We start from the raw sequence: 24645 nt of genomic DNA on the forward strand, positions 1-24645 counted from the left end.
TGTGTGTGTGTGTGTGTGTGTGTGTGTGTGTGTGTGTGCGTGCGTGCATGGGGATGAGGTTTTAGCGATGAATCAGGGAACATAGTCCGGAACAGCTGAACCATCCATTTTTCTTTTTTGAAATTGTGAATATTTTCAATATTATTTTCTCTAGATTGTTATGTGTTTTATGTGTGTCAGATGTACAGTATGTCCAATGAAATACATTCACTACTCTCTTAGACCTTCAACCTAACCTATAATAAAGCACCACAGCATCTTCGATATGACCGTGTCACTCACTAGAGCAACCATGTAGGCTTAACATAAGCAAATGTATTTCTCTGCGCATCATTTTATCAGAACCTCTCAATTCCGTGTATTTAAAACGGTGAACGCTTTTACTCGCCTACTGAACTCCAGGCCACGTTATCTCACACATCACATTTATTTCTTTTCTGAATGTTTTGCATAAACTCTGACTGTGCTGCAAAAGTTTGTATTAGTTATTAGTTCCTGATTGGTTTGTTCTGTTAGTTTTGTTTCAGCGTGATAGATAAGAAAGATAGAAAGATAGAACTACAACATGAAACAAATATACCATGGGAGGGAGGCTGCTACTACTAGGCTAATTCAAACATGAAAGGAAGTACACTACTTCTATTACAAACTTTGCCATCTAATATTTTTTTCCAAACACAAATTGGGAAAATCTCTCTCTCGCTCTCTCTGGTTTGGCCCACATGCAGTTGGGATGACCCTGTTGACAGAGATCACCGATCTTGTCCACTTCTGCTCCCCCTCTCTCTCCATCTCTCTTTTCCTCTCATCCTCTTTCACATAAAGTGCACAGCCTCATATTATTCATCAGTCTGCACTCAGGATTAGAGGGGGTGTGTGTGTGTGTGTGTGTGTGTGTGTGTGTGTGTGTGCGTGGGTGCGTGCGTGCGTGCATGAGGGAGTGAGCATGTAGGTAGGTGTGTATGTGAGTATATGTGAGTATATCTGAGTGTGTGTGTGTGTAGGTGTGTATGAGCAAGCATGTAGGAAGATGTATATCTGAGTATATCTGAGTGTGTGTAGATGTGTGTGAGCAAGCATGTAGGTAGATGTGAGTGTGAATGTAAGTGTTAGGGTGAGGGTGAGGGTGAGGGTGAGGGTGAGGGTGAGGGTGAGGGTGAGGGTGAGGGTGAGGGTGAGGGTGAGGGTGTCTGCATCTGTGTCTGTGTCTGTGTAACATTAGAATGATGCAGTGGGAGAAGCTGGCGAGACCAGAACTGTTTGTCTCCACAAAAAATAAAAAATAGCCAAACACACACACACACACACACACACACAGACACACACACACGAGCCACCCATATCTACAGCGCTCTTTTATGCGAGCAGGATGGCAGCCAATTCCGTGTGTTATCCACTAAAAGAAGAATACAAAAACAATAAAGTCTCTGTGGCATCCTAGCAGCCGATAGATGAAACAAAGCGAGATACACCACCAAACACTACGGGGAGGAACTACAGTCATACTAAAAAAAACATTACCAGAGGAATACAAAATGAAATGATAGGATATCTTAGAAAAGAATGCTAAAGTTATAGAACGATGCAACTAAAAGTGATGTAGGCGCACAGCATGGAGACACATCTAAGACAACCTAAACTTCCTCTTACTCTAAACTGTGCGTCATGTGGACGAAAGGCTCAAACGAGAAAAAAAAAAATAGTTTTCGCAAAAACGTAGTTCTAGTTGTCCTGTGGACGGCCACTTAATTACTCCTTTATCACCTTATCTGTCTGGTATGCTGGCTCAACAGATCATCCTTTGATTCACTGCACTGATTCTCCTTTAACTTCTCTTCCTTTGTAACAGTCAGTGGAACGGAGATTAATTAAATGAAACCGTATTGAGCGTGTGCTGAAGGCTTTGAAAGAGCAAGTGTTGGTCTCGTATTGAGCTTCGCTTGAACTTCTCCTGAGCTTATTATTAATCAGATAAAGATCCGTGCGAACACATTCACTCAGGTGTTTACAAAGAGAATCAATTTTGCACACCACCTGGGCTGGGCTGGGCTGGGCTGGACTGACACACACACACACACACACACACACACACACACACACACACACACACACACACACACACACACAAGCACACACACACACACACACACACACACACACACACACACTATTCACTAGTACAGACCCAAAATGATGACACTCCACACACACTGGTGTATGCATGCACAAGGGCTACAACCACTAATCGACTAAAACAATCCTTTCCAGCTAATGTAATAGTCGATCAGTTGGTTACGTCATTAAGTACATTACTGCACACATTAACTAGCTCATTTAACATAGACACAAAGGTTCTTCCAAGGTATAGGGTGGAGTGGCTAGAGTAGCCAACATCACTTTGCTGTAATGAGAGACAAATCCTAAAAATCTAAAAATGACAGGTAATATCAGCGTGATCGAGTATTTAAATATAGGAGTATTCATCCAAATCCTGGACATTGCTCAGAGGGTCATCAGCTACATTGCAATAATGCACGGTTCACCAGCACAGGTGCACATCTGCTGTACACAGGCATTTGAAAAGGAAACGGCTCTGCGGAAGGAGACTTAGCAAACTTTAGTTCAAAACCAATTTAAGTACGATTAGCAACGCAATTACCTGCCACTGCTTGCATGACATTCTGAAAGATTCAACCTAAGTTGCCGTTTCCATATGAACAACTCTAACCAATTCACTATCTATGATGGTGTAAATAGCCTGAACTTTCATGTTGTGAAAAAACAGGAAAGCTGCTTTCTCTACTTATTATGCCAAGTCTTGAGCAATGCTAAAGGCATTGCGTGGATAATTAGGAAAGCAGGCACAAGAAGAAGGAATGTAAATGTTGTAATCATGAACCCAGGAGATTATGCTATTCAAACGCAACTTGTGCAATTTGATCGGGCAGTGTGATGTAAGTGATGTAAATGTGATTCTGAGACGTTCATGATGCTTACTGAAGTGATGTAAATGTGATACTAAAAAGTTCATCAAATGTTGATGTTCATTAGATGTTCATTAATTGTTGCATCAAACCATACAGCTGTTTGTTTAACTTTTCTTAAATGAATAAAGCATCGATAGTGCATAAGCCTTGAAATATATGAATGACATAGGAAATGATTTTGAAACCATTCAACTTATTCATTAATACAAATAATCAACAGAACCCTCGATTATCAAAACAAGCATTTTCTGCTGCACAGAGTCCCCATCACACACAAGCTGGCAGACAGACAGACAGACACACACACACAGACACACAGACACACACACACAGACACACAGACACACACACAGATATCCAGCTTAATATAAATAGGTAGAGAGAGTCTCTTCCAACTGTGTGTGCACGGGCAAGTTGCTTCGTTAGCTGGCAGGCACCCTGGTGTGAAAATAGCCGTGCAGCTGTGCCACGTGGGCGCCTACCCAGCAGAGCGGAGCGGGCAATGCGGGCATCACAGGTGCAGAGACGTCAACACACACACACACGCACACACGCACGCACGCACACACGCACACACGCACACTCACACACACAGATAAACACCATAGGTGCTGTCCAGGTGCAAAATAGCTGAGCGGACAAGAGGTCCTCCTGCACTAACTTCAGAGGACTGTCCTCTCCTCATCTCATCTCATCTCATCTCATCTTCTACCAGCTGGCCCAGAAAAGGGCAGAGCAACTGAGCAGGATGGGGAGATACTGTCCCCCTCCAAGGACACTGGCAAACAGGGAGGCCGTTGAAACAAACCGGAGAAAACCCTTAAGGCTGATTTATGGTCAGAGACGTAAGCGCAAGAGGCCGCGCAAGCCCCTTACGCGACCCTTGCGCGACTTTTCACGTCTTGCGTGCGTCGACCCCTTTTTCTAGACTTGCGCCATTTTTTACATACGCTTTTACGCAAGCCTCGCAGGCTGCATTCTATCAACGAATGTTACGAGATGAGGTTACTAAAATATTCTGAATGTCGACTCAGTTTTACAGTGCTTCCCAAGTAAAGGTTTGAAAATAACTTCAAGCTTCAGACTTTCTGTTAGGGAACCTGTTATCTATCTGCAGAGCAAACGTCAGGCTCATACAAAAACATTAACGTGAATGAATTGATGCTAATACCTAGCGCGGTGTCTATAGGATTTCCCATATACGTTAGCATTAGGCTAACGTATTTTCTACCACAGTAAAACATGCAATACTATGTGATTGCTTTTAGAAACGAATGTTACGTGATGAGATTACTAAAATGTATACTGCATGTCTGCTCAGTTTAACAGTACTACCCAAGCAAAGGTTTGAAAAGAACTTCAAGCTTCAGACTTTCTGGTTAGGGAAACAGTTTTCTATCTGGCAAGCAAATGGCAGGCTCACGGCAACACGCGCAACCTTTGGGAGCATAAACTATGAGTAAATTTTGCGCAACAATGTGACACCAACGCTGAACCAAGCAAGCCCCTTTACTGGGAGAGAAGACACACACACACACACACACACACACACACACACACACACACACACACACACACACACACACACACACACACACACACACACACACACACACACACACACACACACACACACACACACACACACACACACACAACAAGGGGAGTGAAGAAAGAGGGAGAGAGGGGGGAAGGGGGGAGACAGGGAGAGTGGGAAAGAATGAATGAAGTGGAGAGTGAGTTTTGGGGGGGGGGGGGGGGAGGTGGCAGAAAGAAGGCTTGGGTTTGTCAGACTGGCTCCCCCATGCCTTTTAAAGACAAATACAAGATGACAAGTCTGGCCAAGCCAACATGCATCAAACACTGCTCTGTTTTCATTGTGTGAATGAGTGTCCATGGAGTGATGAGTCACACGTAAAGTAGCCTATCCAACCGCCCGCCCAACACACACACAGACACACACACACACAGTCACACACACAAACACACAGGAGTTCAGTCAAGGAGAAACATAGGGGCTTGTTCAGGCTAATCAACCAAAGGGACCAGCTTAGGATGGGGAACCATAGGGACCGGTTCAAGACAGAGGAGCCCCAAGGATGAGCTCAAGATAAGGACTTCAATAACTCAAGAAAACAGCTTAGGGCAGGGAACTGTAGGAATCAACTCAGTATAGGAAATCACAGGGTTAGCTTAAGATAGAGTAACCACGGGGACCAGATCAGGATAGGGGACCGTAGGAACCAGCTCAGGATAGGGGACCGTAGGAACCAGCTCAGGATAGGGGACAGTAGGAACCAGCTCAGGATAGCAACCAGCTCAGGATAGGGGTGAGTAGGAACCAGCTCAGGATAGGAACCAGCTCAGGATAGGAACCAGCTCAGCATAGGGGACCGTAGGAACCAGCTCAGGATAGGAACCAGCTCAGGATAGGGGATGGTGGGACATCAGCATTGAATAGGGGACCTTAATGACCTTAGGATCTCAGAACAGTTCACCACAGAGACTGAACCCCATGGGGACAGGGAACCAGGGGGACCAGCACAGAACAGGGGAACAGCACCATGTGGAAAGGGTGAAAGAAGTTGTGAAAAGCAATCAAAGTTTTTGTTACCATATCTTACCTATGTGTGCATGAGTAACCATTTCACTGAATACACCAGAGCCAGCCTGGTTCTCGAAGGATGGAGGAAGTGTGTGTATGTGTGAGGGGGTGTTTAAAAGTCATCAATCAGCTAGAACAGAGGCCTTTTTGGTGGCACCGTACACAATACACACGGCTCCCGGCTCCACAATGAAATCCTTCTGGGGCCTGAGAACGACCCAGCCCCCCTGAGTCCAACATAAAACCCATTGTGTGATTCAGAGCAGAGTTACGACAGCAGGGACAAGCTGGAGGGGGACTTCTGTGTGTGTGTGTGTGTGTGTGTGTGTGTGTGTGTGTGTGTGTGTGTGTGTGAGAAAGACAGAGAGAGAGAGAGAGAGAGAGAGAGAGAGAAAGGGGGAGAGAGAGAGAGAGAGAGAGAGAGAGAGTGTGTGTGTGAGAGAGTGAGTACGACAACTCAATAACTACGTTGACTTGCCTTGACAAGTGCACTTATGGTGTAGTGGCATAAAACCTGATATTGGCATTTGTTTTCAGCTAGCTTCATCATGTATGAAATACTTCAGTGGTAAATACATGGGATAAGCAAAGCATAACTGTATGGGCTCAGATAAGCGTAACTTACTCATGGCACCATGGCATGAGTCCTTTTTTATTAATTTGCTATGAGCTGTTAATGATACGAGTTTTCACTTTGAGCTGTGTTTTATATGTTTTTATTTTTTTAAATTATGACAGGGAGAGGACAGGAAAGGAGGGTGACAGGAGGAAAGGGCAGTAGTTTCCTCTTGACAGGTGGAGTTTCCTAGCTGAGAGGAGTCACCTCTTGCCCAGCGGAGGAAGACATTTTCCAATAGACCAGGCCTGCCCTATACACACACAAACTCATATGCCCAGCAGACGGTACCTGTCGTTAAAACACACACAAAGGTGCGCTAGTTCCTCCCTAAAACGGCCTGCTAGTTCTAGCAGTGGAAAGGTGCCTTACGCCTTGTCGTGCATGCTGCTTGCTGCGAGACGCCCATGTTAACATGTTAAAGCACACTGCCTGCGTGAGTGAAATAGATAAATATAGACAGGCTGGCTGAAGCAGCCCCAATGCAGGCACATCGCCGGTGTGAATACAGTACCGCAACGCAGCAGTGATGCACACGCAACCGGGCCACAGCAGTACCGCAACGCAGCAGTGATGCACACGCAACCAGATTTAAACAGTCACACAACACCAACGGACCCAAACACACACGCAGTCGACACAGAGCAGACACACGCACACACCCTCTTAGCGTACAGAAGAGTTCAATCCAGGGGAGATTTTCTGCTTTAGTCAACACTGTTCAGCTCCTTAAATTACACAGAGAGACGTCAACCTTGAGTGTGATAGGCAGGCAGGTGGAGTCTACAGTCATCAGAGTGAGTTCACCTTCATCTTCATTGTGAACCCATACTCTGCCTGCCTGCCATCCACACACACACACTCTGTCTTACTCTTTCTCTCCCTCATTCGCTTGCTTGCTTGCTCACCTTGGCCCTCATCTCTCCCCTCTTACAAGTGTGTGTGTGTGTGTGTGTGTGTGTGTGTGTGTGTGTGTGTGTGTGTGTGTGTGTGTGTGTGTGTGTTTGAGTGCATGAGAGAGAGAGAGAGAGAGAGAGTGAGAGACGCAACGCTTTTTACTGAGCCTCAGCAAATAAAAAGATGCATTCCACAGCAACCGTCAACACAACACAGCGCAAAACAACACATTCTCCTCAGGTCAACGACAAGCTCCGCACATAGACACCCCCCCCACACACACACACACACACACACACACACACACACACACACAAACTAGTTCTGACAGGCTAGAACTTCTTCACAGGAAGCCCAGAAAATCAGAGGGGTGAAGTGAGCACACACACACACACACCCCTCCCAACCCGAAAAGTTTACACAAGGCCATCTCACATGAAGCCCCTCTAAACAAAACTGTGTGTGTGTGTGTGTGTGTATCTATATACTCCGCCAGTGGGTGAGAGTGTATACGAGGGTGTGTGTGTATGTGTGTGTGTGTACACTCTTCCCTTCCTACACTTAGTTATAGAGTGAGTGTGTATAGTGTAACCTATTCTTCTCGGTTACACCCAGTCACTGCCAGGCCAAACCACTGATACTGGATCCATCCCAACAGCAGGTGGCTTGCTCGCTCACTAACACACACACACACACACACACACACACACACACACACTCAGGGGGACAGCGAAGGGGAGAGACATTGAGGGTGACCCTCTACTCACACTCCTGGTGCTTGGTAACCACACCACGGCCTTAGCAACGCCGGGATCAAAGGTGAACTCCCCAGAGAGTTCATGTGCCTAAACACCACATAAGAACGGTTCTCTAGTTAAACACCACATAAGTATGGTTCTTTAGTTAAACACCACATAAGCACGGTTCTCTAGTTAAACACCACATAAGTATGGTTCTTTAGTCAAACACCACATAAGTATGGTTCTGTAGTTAAACACCACATAAGTATGGTTCTGTAGTTAAACACCACATAAGTATGGTTCTGTAGTTAAACACTGTATCAGTACAGTTCTTTAGTTAATCGCCACATCAGTACGGTTCTCTATCAGTATCAGTACGTGGTGTGTAATTTTCTTGTAACGTCCTTCCTAGCCTCCTGTCCGGGCGAGGCAGTCTTGGGATACCTTCTCGTTATAACCCACTATGAGGAGGCCCTAGGAGAAAGCCTCTCCCTCAGGAGAGAAAGTGTGAGTGTGAGTGTGAGTGTGAGTGTGTGTGTGTGTGTGTGTGTGTGTGTGTGTGTGTGTGTGAGTGAGTGAGTGAGTCTATGTGTGTGTGTGTGTGTGTGTGTGTGTGTGTGTGTCAGGGGCAGTGGTAGGGACCCACTGTGGGCAGAGCGGCTGGCTCAGAGTGGGCATGAGCGTGCAAATTATCTGGGGACAAACACGCCTTTGTGCTGGGGGGCGGGTCTAATGGGGGCAGGCTGGGAGAGGAGCTGAATATGTGGGGTGGGGGCGTGGTGGGGGTTGGGGGGGTCCACAAACAAAAGCACGAGGTAGGTGCATTGTGCTGCCTCATGGTATGATGTGTGGTTTCTGCAGGCTTAAGCGGGTCTGTCTGTCTGTCTGTCTGTCTGTCTGTCTGTCTGTCTGTCTGTCTGTCTGTCTGTCTGTCTGTCTGTCTGTCTGTCTGTCTGTCTGTCTGTCTGTCTCAACCAGTCATTTGACTGACTTGGCAGTGCGACGGTGGGCAGGTCTGTAACGTGAGACGGCAGCGTGATTAAAAGGAGAATCTGGCAGCTTTAATAGCAGATCCATTTTCTGCTCAAACTTTGTTTACACTGTTCTTCCAGGAAGCTGCGGCAGCGGCCGCCAGGCAGAAGCAATCAATCCACTCTGGCATGATAAGCTCTGGCAAGCCCGCCACAACGACAGTACAATCTAGCATCTGCACCTATAGGTGGACTGCAGGACATTAACCAGGCTTGTCAGAAACGACACTACGCTACACTAGGTTTGGTTATTTGAAATTGTGTGCGCGCGCACACACACACACACACACACACACACACACACACACACACAGCTGACCTCACCTATAAGTGGCTCAGTCAGTAGGTTGTTTCACTTCATTTTTTCGTGAAAGTGCGTGTGTGTGTGTGTGTGTGTTCGCAGAAGGGTTTAATCTATCCACACCCAAAGAGCCTCTTTCCTGTTGACAGGAAATGAGTGGTGTCACAATGGTCGCTGTGTGCATCAGCAGATGATGAAACCCTGGGCAACATCAGCGCCGGACCTGGGCCACATCAGCGCCGGACCTGGGCCACATCAGCGCCAGACCTGTGACACATCAGCGCCAGGCCTGGGCCACATCCTGAGCGAGCGCCGGCCTGCGAGCTGCTCTGTCTGAGAACTCTGAGGCCAGAACAGCAGATGATGTAATGCTTTACAGGGTAACAGAGGCTTACTGTAGACTAATTACCTATGACACGCAAAACCAAAAAGAAACTACCAATAATCACACAAACAAACACACACACACACACACACACACACACACACACACACACACACACACACAAACACAAACACACACACACACACACACACACATTCACATAGGATAGAACTTACACACACACAAAAACATCTCTCTCTCTCTCCCTCTTTCTCTCTCACACCCAAACACACACACAAAATGCTCTCACACACACACACAGTCAGTGGCAGAAATACACAGAAAAACACTATCAGTAATTCCATGAGTTAGGCTCCAACCTAACCGCAGCTTAAGTGCTTGGCATTAGAGGAAATGGGGTGATGTATTAGTATACCACAGAGGCTGCAGGCAGTCCTGAGCTCTGGTCTGTAATACACACACGGTACAGGGATATCACACCCACTCAATATGATGCACTCATTCATGTGTGTGTGTGTGTGTGTGTGTGTGTGCTTGCGTGCGTGCGTGCGTGCGTGCGTGCGTGCGTGCGTGCGTGCGTGTGAGCGAGCGAGCGAGTGTGTGAGTGTGAGTGTGAGTGTGTGTGTGTGTCTGTTGCATATTGATCTTTTATAACGTGGTGTGTATAATGAAACTGTGCTTTCTTAGGTTGCGTTTTCGTTTTGATTTTGTTTACTGACTCATAAGGCCTTCCTTACATCTTGATTGTTGATTTGTCCCTTTGTGTGTTGTTGTGTTTGCCACTTAAGGGCCTCCTTACTGTATGAGTCACAGCAAGAATTTGTCACCTACAACTCCTTCCTTCCTCAACACTTCAAACGCGTCCCTATATTTCTGAGTGAGTGAGTATGCATCCTGTCTTCTTGGCTTTGAGTGTGAGTAGCATGATGGCCACCAGTCCATGTTCAGTCTCCCAGAAGTGTTTCACTAACTCTAACTATGAGGCTATATAGACTATAGAAACAGATGTTCAGACCAAATCTGTGCAAAAAAAAAGGAAGTTTTGACTCTTTAACAAATACTTAAAAAAGGATTTCTAACATAGTTTAAAACGACTAGGCCCATAGGTTTAGAGGGAGGCACTGAAGTTTAATCTTTCAGCACATAATCCCATTTTACACATTGACGCAAATGTACATTCATTGAAGCTTGAGACCCTCACACACACACACACACACACACTGAAGTATATTAAAAAGAACCATATAGATTAGGGATGCAACGGTTTTCGGTATTTTATCGAACCGTTCGGTTCGCCCTGTTCGGTTCGGTTGACCCAGGTGAACCGCGATATTACGGTATGGGTGACATTAAACTTTTAATTTAATATGTGGCTATAATGAATGCACGCATGTATTGGGCGATAGCATGACTGCTTGGGACCCAGCAGGGGATGAGTTCTGCGCTCCACAACCATGCAACAACCAATCAGAATTGTACTGACTTTCCCAAGAGCCAATCAGCGCTCTGAATGCAGACGCTGGAGATTCATGTGAGGAGAAACGAAACTTTCCCTGTTGCAGCACGATCATGGCGAGTCAACCAGAAACGGAGAAAAGAAAATTTGAAGAGGCACCGTCATCTTACAAATCAGCTGTATGGGAACATTTTGGGTTCAGTGTGGAGTATGATGACAAAGGGAAAAAGATCGTCAGCAAGCAAAGCACGGTGTGCAGGCATTGCTTTCCTACGATCGCCTACTCCACAGGTACATCCAACATGTTGAGCCACTTGCCCCGTCATCACCCGGCTGTAACTCTTAAGTGGCAGCACGGTTTGTCGCCGAAAACACAACCATCCATTGCTGCAGCATTTCAGCAACAATATGCTTATAATTCCGAAAAACACAAGGCAATAACCAACTCAATGGACGTCTTCATAGGGAAAGACATGCAGCCCTATTCAGTAGTTTTAGGCACGGGATTCCGTCACATGATAAAGACCATTGACATTGATCCTCGTTTTAATATCCCCTCCCGCACGCATTTCAGCAGCAAAATAATTCCAGAACTGTACGAAGTGACTAGGAGAGAGAAGGTTTGTTCTGTTGTTCTTTAAGGGTGTATTTATAACAGTTAAGTATTTTCTAGGGTTTAAGTGTGTGAATGACAATGTTTGTTGTTTGAGTTTATTGAATAATGTCAATGTTTACATTTCACATTACTTTACAGTATACTGCACTTTACTATATTTAATATTGCCTGTTTTTGACAGAAGGCCAGAATAGTGTTCCTTGTTTAAAATACATTTTGTGATTTTACTTAATATGTGCCCTTTTTACATTTAATTGCATCTTGCATTGTCTCTGCAAGTGTGAGTAGAAGCACCTTGTTGACTTGAAATAGAAAAGACAAATATAACCTAATGCGTGTTAGCGGCAGGATAATATTGATATATCGAAACCGAACCGTAACCCAAAAACCGTGATACAAACCGAACCGTGGCCACACTGTACCGTTGCATCCCTAATATAGATTGTATAGGATTGCATATGGTGTCCGGAAGCATGTTCTTAAGGGCTGCCCTGGTGATTCTGAAGCAGCCTACTAGACCTTCTGTGTGTCTGTGTGTCTGTGTGTCTGTGTGTCTGTGTGTCTGTGTGTCTGTGTGTCTGTGTGTCTGTGTGTCTGTGTGTCTGTGTGTCTGTGTGTCTGTGTGTCTGTGTGTGGAGAGTGTGTGTGCGCGTCTCAGCTTCTGACCTTACCTCAGATGAACCTACCCTCTCCCATACTACAAACCCCTAACAGATGTTCTCTTCTTCACACACACACACACACACACACACATGCACACACAGCAAACACACACCACACACACACACACTAAAATTAAAGAGAACAAAAGCCCTTCGCCACACTTTGAAGAGTAACTGACCCCCTTAAACATAATTAATTAAGAGCACACACACTTACCCACCTTCCATATTTCTGCATGGTCTGCTCAAAAAGGCAGCGCTCTGGCAGTTGGCCAGCTGATAGCACCGCTCTCAGCACACACACACACACGCACGCAAACACACAACACACAGATTAGGCTTCACACCATTAATAATTCAACTTTGGCTTGCACTCAGAGAAAATGGACTTAGCTCCTAGGCTTGATTGGACGTACCAACTGGATTCCCCAGAGAAAGGTACCAGGCCATTGCCACTTCCTGGTTCTTATCTGGGAACCAATCCCATTCCTGGAGATCTAGGAGACACTCTCTCTGTGAGGAGCAATAAGCTGAATCTGACAAAAGTGAATTGGATCAGAATCTCAGACCTCACCTTTGACACACTTCATAAATTTGACACACCTGACCTCACCGACCATCTACATTCAGTACATTTCACACTCACATTTTCTGTATTTTCAACTATGGAAGAACAATTTAGGCGACACTGGGGGTAGAACGAGGAAGTGTGTGTTTGTGTGACATGAACCTCGTTGGTGTGTGTGTGTGTGTTTGTGTGTGTGTGTGTGTGTGTGTGTGTGTGTGTGTGTGTGTGTGTGTGTGTTTCCCAGAGCTCAGTGCAGGTTCACCCCGCTGACCTCCCAGCTGCCAAACAAGTGGCTTTAATTCAGATCAGAGCACCCACGTGATGCATTGTGCAGTGATTGTTTGAGTGTGTATGTGTGTATGTGTGGTTACATGCACATGCAAAGGCATGCGCACACGCACACACACACACACACAAACAGGCGCGTGTGCATACAAACACACACAGGCGCGCACACACACACACTGGGGCAGAATCTGTGTGTCGGCCCTCGTAAGCCGTGGCTAGGCCTGCTCGGTACAAAGACCCCCTACATCTTTCGGGCTCTCACACACACACAAACACACACACACACACACCATCAGCCAGTGCAATCTCCCATGGCTTCCCACAGGATCCATGTAGACATGTTCTATTAATCTACTGAGATAGCTATTACAGCCTCGTCGCATGAGTGAGTCTGAGGGGAGGCAGAGTTTGTTAATGAATGCCGAAAACCAGGAACTATCACACCACTTCCATTTCCTCTCTGCCATGTACGAGTGTGCGTGTGAAAAAGAGAGAGAGAGAGAGAGAGAGAGAGAGAGAGAGAGAGAGAGAGAGAGAGAGAGAGAGAAAGTCTGTGTGTGTGTGTGGGGGGGGGATATAAAATACTGTATCAATTACGCCCTGTCGAAACGTTTGACTTATTACAGTTGCGATAGCAGTGAGGTTGCTGCTCTAGGCTCCATAAAAGACACAGGGCCCACACAGATCCAGCCTCTGAAGCCGCCGGCTTTAGGCGACATTATTGCATTTACTACGGTTTTGCCCGCACAGATTTGGGACAAGCAAACGTGATCCTTCTGCCGTGGAATCTAAATGATGCCATTATAAAACAGTAGCCTGCTGCATTACAGTAGGGCCTTATACATGTGCCACTGAGATCAGATCAGTTTATCGTATCGTATTCGCGTGTAGGTGTGAAGATGTGCAAAATGTGAAGCTGTTACATTGCCTCGGGCATGCGCAAAGACCACGGAGATGTGCTCCCACCTGGTTTGTTTACTAACAACATCAACGTGGATACGCATCGGGCACAGGCAGTGTAGTGGCTTAAAGTTCCCTTCTTTCTATCAGCATATAGTTCTTAATATTTTCTTTGAATAACCACTCTCGGATGGAAAGAAAACGAGTCTACGCGTGGATGTGTTTCAACAACGGTAGAAAACTGTGTTTGCTCCGTCTTTTACTGGACTCATAATTATATGACAGTGGTATTAGTTACAGTTGAGACACCCGAAATAACTTGCATACGCAGCAATCCTGAGACGTGATTTTTAGTTTGCACATGAATACTAACGTCTTCTTTGATCCCAGGAAATTTGAGCACATAACCCATCTCCCTTACGGAGATATTGGCGAAAGTTGTTTAACCTACTTCATTGCAAACGACTAGTTTTTCAAACGTGTCTAGTTTTTGTGCAGTAGTGAATAGAGTCTCAGTCTACTACACCATACATAGCATATCATGTTTGTAGAAAATGATTAAGGTGCAACAAATGCCAATAAGCATATTTAAATTAAATGATTCACATTGCAAGCAAAATGGTGCGGCTGGAGCACAGGGAGGGACAACGGTGACGCAGTTTGGATGTGGCGACAAACATTTATGTGCTGTAACAAACAGTGTTAACCAGTATGTGAGTAACGTGGCTTTTATTAAAACATAGCGTGTGTAATGTGTAGCTATTTCATTCCGTTTATTAACCTTTCCGGCTGTCTGTATTACTAGCCAGCAGCAGACGTAAAGGAGAGGGAGCATTTTACTCCCCGGCAATCTCTCTACAAACTTCCATATAGACGCGGGATCAGCAGAGGAAAATCTACTTTCCTTTTGGGAGAAACCACGCCAGTCGTTCCCACGACTACAGCACCTTGCAAAACGAATTATATGCGTTCCAGCAACAGGTGCTGCGAGTGAGCGCTCCTTCAGTGCAGCAGGGCGCGTTATAGAAGCCAGGCGCTCTCGCCTGAATCCTGACACTGTAGATGCTATTTTATTCCTGCATAGTGCTAAGACAAATTCTGAAAAGAACGAAGGTTAGGCATATCAGCAGAGGTATATTTTGGTTACATTAGGATGGCTACGTTTATAGCTTGCGTTTTGGGCGCACCACAATGGCAAGAAGTTTGTCGCGACTGTAATGGCATATTTCATTGTGGGGGTGATTGATAGCTTAAGGCTTACGAGACACGGTGTTTTCCGATGTTTTACTGAGTCCTCTCTGTCTCTATCACACACACACACACACACACACACACACACACACACACACACACACACTAACGGAAGCAAAAAAGGTTTAAATTAAGTGACATCCCTCAAATGTCGCGTCTCCCGCAAACCTGCAAGCTATGAGTCAGCTGTCAGTATTGGAAGAAGCCTTAACGTCTCGAAGATTAAACTTCCTGGGTTATTTTGTTTCCTTAGGCTATTAGTTATATTTTAAAACAGCCAGTCACATTGTAGCCTACCACTCATGGAATAAGGAATTTCAAAGAGATGATGGAGTGAACTTTCTAGCCTCTAACTTTCTAGCCTCCTGTCACCTCTCTCAAAAGCTTCAGACGATTGGCGGAAAAACTAACGGTTTACATCTAGACCCCTTATACATGAGGCAATTGTAACACGTTCGCGGGTTTCTATCGTGGTAGACGCGATGTAACAGCTTTACATTGACGCATGTATAAGGGGCTAGTGATCCTCAAAACGTCAGACCTGACCAGCTCAGGTCAAAGGCCAGGGCCATTTCTGGTTCAGAGGGAACACGTGAAGCGAAATAAAGTCAAGCTGTCAAACTGAAATAAAAACAGAAATACTAGGCTACATAAAAACTACAAGGAACAATGCCACACTAAAAAGTACCTGAAAAATTAACACTATACCCTAAACAAAAACTAAACTATTGCACGTTTGCACTCATAAAATTTAAATTAAATTAAACTGAAATTAAAAAACCAAACTGAAAGGCGATAGATAAAAATGAAAACGAATGAAAATTTTAAAACTATAATAACGCTGCAGCACACACACACAGTATACTCTGGGGGCTATCAATTACTTTCTCTCTCTCTCACACACTCACACTCACACTCTCACACACACACACACACACAGCTCAATCCTACTCTCTCACACACAAACACACTTCAGCTCATTCCTATTCCACACACACACACACACACACACACTTCAGCTCATCCCTACTCTCTCACACACAAACACACTTCAGCTCATTCCTACTCTCTCTCTCACACACACACACACACACACACACACACACACACACACACACACACACACACACACACAAACAGAGACCATCAAAGCAATGGAAAGATGGCTGCTTCATCTGTCAGCTTGCCGAGGGCAGGAAACAGGAAGTGCAGAACAGATTGGATGAGACAGGAACCAAGGTGCTCATGAACTAAAACAAAACGGACCAAACAGACAAAGTAGGCAGTTAAAGTGGGACATCACACCCTGACCTGATCTCACCCACCTATTTGGGACTATCTCAAATCCTTTACCTGTCTGTCAGTTGGATGCATTGCCTTTATGTCATATGCCCTATAACAAACACAGATAACTTCAACAGAACTGGTTCACCGTCTGCACGTCATTCCACTTCTTGTTTATTATCTTTGGTGTGTGTGTGTGTGTGGTGGTGTAGGGTATCTTCCAAGAACCAAAATGGAAGAAGTTGAGACGGTAACTGACATGTCTCTCCAGACAACGAGGAAAGTCTCATGTAGTAGCCAACTTCGCACTTTGTGTATCATGTCAATACTTCAGTTGGCGCTGAATACTCAAACTTTACTCATACTCAAACACATTTACCATAAATCGCGCAGGAAATGACGTGTTTGTGTGTTGGACGGTGAAGTATTACTTCATTCAAGTTCCGAGAAAAGCTCGTTTTTACACGGGAAACCACATCAGTGATCTTTCGAGACAGCACGCAGAGCCAGTGTTGATCGGAGAAGCATTTAGGCTGACAGAACCTGACCGACCATCAACATGGGTTGAATGTGGCTAACTTACAAACACTGTAAACACTAACGTTAGCTAGCAGACGTGTGGGCTATCGCAAGTCACATCTCACACATAACAATACTTGACTCAGGGGCATGCCAGAGCTTGTCACGATGCCAGCGCGCATAATCACCTCACTTACTTCCAGTGCAATTACGTGACTAAGCTACCTAGTGCTCGTTAGGTTGCGAAACAGGGCCAGCAACTATGCCATTGACAGATTACATTTCTAACCCAATTCACAACTAAGTGATGGTTACCTGTGTTTTCCGCCACACTGATAACACAGGTCGGACCTGTACAGAAACACAATTTCTATGTCTATAACGCTAACCGATCTGGCGAGCACTGGCGCTTCGTTAGCTCCTCAACGTTACCTACAAAGCAGATGTTCGTAAACACATAATAGAAAAACGCCTTTTTAACACCAAAGTCACAACTTTTTAACTGTTAGGTTTCAAACCTTTCTCACTGAGAGAAATCTCTATTGTCAGTTGGCAATAGAGTGAGGCTGTTTAGCTAACCGGAGAACACCTCTCCGCAAATCAGCCACAGGCTAAAACAAGTGAGTGAGTGAATAAGTTAACGTCACAACTTTCATACGATTGCTACATGATATCCCAACAGCTTGTCTCGTGACAAACGGAAACATTTGCTTGAAATGTGTTCGCCACTGACAAGACTGAGAGTTGACAACTCCAAACTAAAACCGTCCCGCTGCATTCAGCTATCACTTCCGCACAAGACAGTTTCCCCGGTGGCTAGCGAGAGCTCGCTCACCCCTCCCTAACTAGCTCGCGAGCCACTGCTTCTTCAATCCGATTACCGATTATCAAACACTTCAAACGAGAATGAATTAGAGGTTTCGTGCTTACCTTTGGTATTCCGTATACAGTATAACAATAGCAAGAGTTTTATCAAAACCATATCGACTAAATTCATTGTCCGTACAACATTCACACACCGCGAACGGTTTATTGTTTCGGTTTCTCCCTTAAAGGCGCCGTCGCCCTGTGCTCGTACAGCTGCTGCTCCGCGGCCTCTCGCTGCCTGTCTCCAACGGCCTGACGTCACGCGCAGGCAGAGCGCGGGACCATCCTCCTTTCACTAAAAAGAAAGAATGAAATAACTAAAATAACAAGCAGCTCCGTCGGTGCGTCCCCTGTAAAACGTTGGGTGTCTGTTGGTTGGAGAGAGCAAAGTCCATTTTATACGAAAATTGTTTGGGGTTTTATGGATATGACAGAAAATGTTCCTGATACAATCGGAAACATAGGCTTGCTAGATTTACTGCAATCTACTGTAACTGCCATTGCATGAGAGATGGGAACAAATATGGACACACTCACAATCCAAACCTTCATTAAGGAATTGCAGGGTTTCCCAGCTTTGTCAAATTAATATATGGTTCCATTTAGAACATAATCATAATTCTCATGATTTTAAAGGCCACAGAGTGGTAACCTATCTTACGCGTTGAAATGATCTCCATGCCTGATGTTGTTATTTTTTTAATCATCCGCTCCCATCGGGGAACCTACATCCGATGCAACACGGGGCATAGAGCCAAATTAGGTGTGCATTGCCTTGCCACAGTGACTGCCTTGTGTCTCTTTTGCTCTTCATATCATATGCTGTTTTTTTGGACAGGTCTACAGTATTGAAAGGACACGATTATACCTTCCTCAACTAACAACATCTGCTGTTATTTGATTGTTAAAGACTTTTAGTGTCATTTTGACTGCGCATTCAGCAGATGATTAAGGTTTGTGAAATATTCTGTTTCTTGTGTAGCGCTCTCCCTCATGTGGTCAATAGTGGTACTGCCATCTCTTCTCTACTTTTCTACTGTCAAGACGATTCAGGCCTTGGAAACTGAATGCAGAAAGAGACAGCTAGTTCATTTTCGTGAGGATAAATGTTGCCTCCAGAAATGATGTAAATAGATATTTATGATAACTGACGGTGGTAATTAAAAAATATATGACAGTGTCGCTTGAAGGGTTAAATGGAGGAACAAAAAATAAATAATGAAATATGTAAAACTTGAAATATAAAATGTTACAAGGCGTACAGAAGATTACATTATTTGTTTGTCTGTTGGTATATTGCTTTGTTCATTATGAGGACACCCATTATGATAGTAAGTGGCATTTAGAGTAACATTTGTACAGACTTAGACTGCCTTTTATGGTGTATTTGAAGTTGTATTTTTTTTTAAAGATTTTTATAGAAAATCTTGATTTCACATGAATTTTCACCCTGCCAACAACTTACCAACTACTCTCCTTTAAAACAAATCCAATGTACTTACACATTTCGATTATTTCAACCATTTTGAGTCATAAAAATGCATAGGAATATGTATATTTTAAAATCTATAGATAATACTTCATGCAGTAGAGGGTTAATGAGATGTATATCTGCAGTACCTACAATTGTTTCAGCCACATGATGAGAGCTGACTGGTTTCACTTCCATAAGATATTGTCACTTCAAATAATAATATTTCCAAAATCACCACCAAGTGCTGCAGTGTGCCTGATCCAAATCTACTAAGTTAGACCTCGTGCAAAGACAAGCATTTGAACTGCAGTGTGGTTTGTTGACTGAAGAATAGTGAATCACAATCAGTTGTCATTAAAATAATCAAATCCATCAATAACCTGTGAGAAGTTATTATCCGGTGATTATTAATTGTTTTAAGCTATAGCTCTCCCACTGAAGACTGAGGTTTGAGTCAGCTATGTCTGGGCTCTTTAAACATCAGTAACAGACTACAGGATCATAAAAAGTCAGGGTAATCATATTGCAGAAGCAGAGTCACAATATTTACAATCCACACATGTGTAGTGAGTGCTATAATATTATTATAAACCTGTATCTGGTACAGGAAGATGTGTCAGACAGCGCTACCATTTTCTTCTGCCTCTGGCGTATAGACACCACTGGTAGTGTCACTCTCTTGCTCTCCCTGGTCGTGTTCAATGCCAAAATCGGCCTTTCCCTGATGATTTGAGGAGTCAGACTTGTTGCTTTCCTCCTTCATTCCCCTAATACACCAGGGTGCAATCTGTAAATGAACAAATCACTAATGACATTTCAACATCTGTTGGTTTACAATCACCTGCTCTTTAATTACATTTGTATTGTGTGTGTGGGAGAGAGAGAGCATGGATTTTAATTGACAGCGAGAGCACTTTTTTGGGGGGACTATTAACATTTCCAACCATAGTCCATATGACAGGGCAGATATCATTTCTATATTTGCTCTATATAGGATATCTAATTAAATACAAGTCCAGATAAAATACTCTGCCATTTCCTCAGCCATTACACAACTTTGGCAAAACCAGATTACTTCCCCTTGTGTTTGGGAGCTGTAACTGTACTCATTATGAGAGTAAGAATGCTGGTACTACATACCCGTCTGAGTTCCTTGTAAAGTCTCTTATTCTTTAAAGTTACTGTACTGAGGCATGATGATCCTGAAAATGCCCCAGTTCAAGTCAATCTATTCATCCCTAGGTAAATTGGCTTCCTGATTGTTTATTGCAGTTCCTAAACTTGCCCTCAGCAGTTGGTTTACTGTATACCCCATATGGTCCATCTTGTGACTTGGATGTTCCAGATTTAAATGCAGTCATCTACAACCTCTCTGCACTGGACACTAGTCTTTGAGCACTAAGCAGACCGTCCATAAGCCAAAAATGCATAACTGAAGCGTTTGGTCAGTTAACTTTGTCCCTACAAAGCCATCTACAGACTAGTCACACGGTAATACATGTTAGCAAGTATATTCTGGTACATGACTCACATATAGGAGAGAATTCCAGTCAATTAGAATAGTATAATACAGTGGTTCTCAAACTGTGTTGTGTACCACTAGTGGTACGCGGCTCCCTCTTGGTGGTACTCAGGTGGTTCCCATTTTTTATGACTAGGATAATCAAATATATTTAAAAATCATTAAAACAACTAGATCCCTATAATTCAAGTTTGTTATTTATCTGAGCCATGCTTATTCTCCTGATCAGTGAGGTAATAACACTTCCTATCGCACGACATGCTACTGAAGGTCAATGATAGTTACAATGGTGGTACTTGGGAAGCTAAATATTTCTGGAGGTGGTACTCACTGTGAAATGTTTGAGGACCACTGGTATAATAGAATGACAGCTATGCTACAACCCAATTACAGGTAAAGTTTACATCGAGAATTTAAGCTTGAATATATTGTAACCCTACACTGGCTGTGAAACTGGAGGGAATTAAGTCTTGCTTGCTGCAGAGAAGCAGCTTAAAGCACTTAAAAAAATCACTCCTAAAACTATTCTATGGCATAGACCACAAGTTATGGATAGTCAAATCAGACAGTGTAAATAAAGCACAATTGTACTGTTCTTTAGTATTTGTTATTAGACAAGCCAACAAAGTCAGGGAAACATAACATACATTTACACCCTTTTATTAAGACAAACTTGAAAAACATACATCAGTAGTCATTTCATTCAAGCACAGGTAATGATGCTAATTGACCAGTTACCAGTATTCACACTCAAGTAAAGACTGCAATTTTGGCACAGATGAGACTTATTTTACTTTGGTAAAAAGACTTAAGCACTCAATGGGTTGTAAATAAACGGTTCCTACATTACTAGTAGTCACTCAAAGTGACTACACCAACAGCTATTCAAATACATTCTCCCTTTCAACATGTGCATAAGTTCCATCTTAACACTATTGATACAATATAAATTAGAGATGAAGGTTTCAACTGATGCAGTAGTCGTCTCACTTGACAAAAAAGCTTCCAATACAAACCTTAAAAAAAAAGTAAAGGAGAAGGGGTTAAGGACACAGAATTGCAGAACACAACAGTTGAGCCTTAGACCTGAGCACAATACATTTGTTTCATGCCTGTGTCAGATTATTGCAGACAGTCCGCTTTAACCTGTGCCAGGCTTGATTTATTCTCCCAAGATTTAAGGATCACAGTAAGGAAGGTTGCCGTTGCCGTGATGGAATGAACTTGGTGTACATTTGTAGGGCTAGATATAAATACAATGTGTTGACCTACCTACTACAGATCCTGAGCAGGCACGGGTTCGATTCATACACCTACGTCCTGATAAAGGAAACAAGGTTTAGTGCAGGTACACAACCGGGATTCAGTTGCCGTCTCAATTGATTTTTTTTTTTTTTAAATGCTTCCAATAAAAACTTAATAGGGGGAAAAAAATGCAGGTAATGGTTAATTAAGGTTAAGATGTTATGGAAACAAAATGTCTATAAACACTTAAACTGAGAACAATACATTTGTTTCATGCCTGTGTCAGATTATTGCAGACAGTCCGCTTTAAGCTGTGCCAGGCTTGATTTATTCTCCCAAGATTTAAGGATCACAGTAAGGAAGGTTGCCGTTGCCGTGATGGAATGAACTTGGGGTACATTTGTAGGGCTAGATATAAAGAAATGTTAGGACATACCTAATACACATCCTGAGCAGGCACAGGTCCTGGAGTCATACACCTACATCCTGATAAAGAAAACAGAGCTTAGTGTAGGTACACAACAGGGATTCAGTTGACTAGTAATTAGTTACTGAAGCAAATTCCTCATTTTATTTTGCTCAACCTCAAAATCAAACAACTCCCTATTCCCATTAGACAGCATGGGAATGTTATCCAATCACATTTCATTCTTAGGGAAGCTTCACTCTGCCAGACACATTAGGGCAATAAACACAACATTTTCCATTTCTGTGAGTGCGTAATCTATTGGAAACACCAGCAACCAGAAGCACACAATTCAGGCAATAATATTTAAATGCAATGTATGCGGCTTATTACTTACATGACCATGATTAACGACCATTCCTGGGCAAAATTGCCACTTCACACCACTGGAGGGCCAATCCTTCCTGTACAAAAATGAAAGATTTTATTAATGATTAAAAAGGGGTACAGAAATTCCCCGTACACATCTGTATGTGAAACAATGAATGTTTGTCCCCAGACTAAGAATGTCTCAGTGTATTTGGAAACATTCAACTCTCAGAGGGGACTTAGCACAGCCATGACTCAGAATCAGACACCACTAAAACAGCGGCATCTGGGTAGAATCAAACTGGATGCGCCTTTCTATCCCAGCAGTGTAACACTAGTTCAGGCACGGTACAGGTCTGAACTGCTGACTACCGCTGGGTAATGCCAAGTCATTTGAATACTTAACCAATTCAAATTACCAACAAAAACTGTTAACTCAACTGACCTCCCCCAACTATGCTAAGAGGGGGAGGCTAGCTGTCTCTAAAACACGTGGCGTTGAGTCTTGATTGAACTTCGGAAACCTACCCCAAATCAAATCGCCCAGGGCAAACTAAAAATGCAGCATCAACGACAGCTAAAACTACTTGTGATACCAGACTTAAAACTCATTCCCATTTTGATTCATCGCCATATATATATATTACCATTACTTTGAGGACACGTGTTGCTTACACTGAATGGATCTCAAGATACGTACGTTATTCGCTTTGTCCGGCTAATCAATAACACACACTTCACAACTTTAAAATAAATAACACAGCGAAATGATAACAAAGACAAATGTTCTTACCATATCTCGTGCCAGGAGGCCTCTTCACCCCTAACAGGGTACTACGAGACTGTACAGAGGCTCCTCATGTAGCTTTATATGGCGACATGGCACCACAGAGTACAACTTCAAGCGCTAGCTACTTCCGTTATCACCGTGTTCCGAGCGATGTATGGTGGGATAGAACCGATTCCGGTGAAACCTCCGAATTTGACACACGTGTTCTCGATGTTTGCCCATTTCTGTCAGAAACAGCCCTCAACACTTACCTTACAACTAAAAAATTCCGTAAAACTTTAGCCTACCATACAACTAAGAACACATTCAATGCATTCCACTGTGAGGGGGGGACACAAAATGATTAAGAACAAAGGAGTCTATGAAAATGCGGCCGAAATAAAAAATAGATGGGTAAACGGATGTGAATTGAAAAATTGAGTGATTCACAACAATCACAACACAAAATTGCCAAGAAATAAATGTGTTATGTGTCGGATTTAGTGGCATCTAGCGGTGAGGTTAGAGATTGCAACCAGCCGAATATCCTCCCCTTTTCAGGCAGGTGTCTCAAACTCAAATACATAAATTAAAAACTGGGTCCAAGTCGACATATTCAATAATTTTTTCTTAAAGGATATATTATAGTTTGTCAAATGTAAACATGAACTTTAGTTGAACATAAGCCTATTGAATCTGGGACAAGCAGCCTAAAGCTAAGGCCTATAGTTATTGCCTCTAAACACAGATCAGACAGATCAGTGGCATTCATTTCCTATGCCTCTCTTTCTGCCGCTTTACCAGATTTATTTCCAATAAAAAAAAATGTCCACTGGCCACCTATAGCGAATGGAAATCCAAACATCTAAGAGAAAAGTGCAAAAAGGAAACCTAGGCTTCATTAAAGCTCAGTTTACAGTTTGATG

At 43.6% G+C, this 24645-nt stretch overlaps 1 protein-coding gene and 1 long non-coding RNA gene across 2 annotated transcripts in view; both read right to left on the reverse strand.

Moving 5' to 3' along the window:
* The window catches only part of adam10a (ADAM metallopeptidase domain 10a), a 78459-nt gene extending 60337 nt beyond the window's left edge, over positions 1–18122 (reverse strand). Inside the window, exon 1 of the mRNA XM_080840666.1 lies at positions 17998–18122. Coding sequence (XP_080696792.1) covers positions 17998–18064 — 67 coding nt within the window. The 5' untranslated portion in view covers positions 18065–18122. The remainder of the gene's footprint in view (positions 1–17997) is intronic.
* A 3452-nt stretch (positions 18123–21574) lies between these two features.
* LOC308366638 lies at positions 21575–23809 on the reverse strand. Its single transcript, XR_013968687.1, has 5 exons — positions 23744–23809; positions 22979–23045; positions 22612–22661; positions 22203–22250; positions 21575–21946 (listed from the first exon to the last, which is right to left on the reverse strand). It is a non-coding gene; the product is annotated as an uncharacterized lncRNA (long non-coding RNA).
* Between the last annotated feature and the right edge of the window lie 836 nt (positions 23810–24645).

The sequence above is a fragment of the Sprattus sprattus genome (genome assembly GCF_963457725.1).
Source record: "Sprattus sprattus genome assembly, chromosome: 6".
Classification (NCBI taxonomy): domain Eukaryota; kingdom Metazoa; phylum Chordata; class Actinopteri; order Clupeiformes; family Clupeidae; genus Sprattus; species Sprattus sprattus.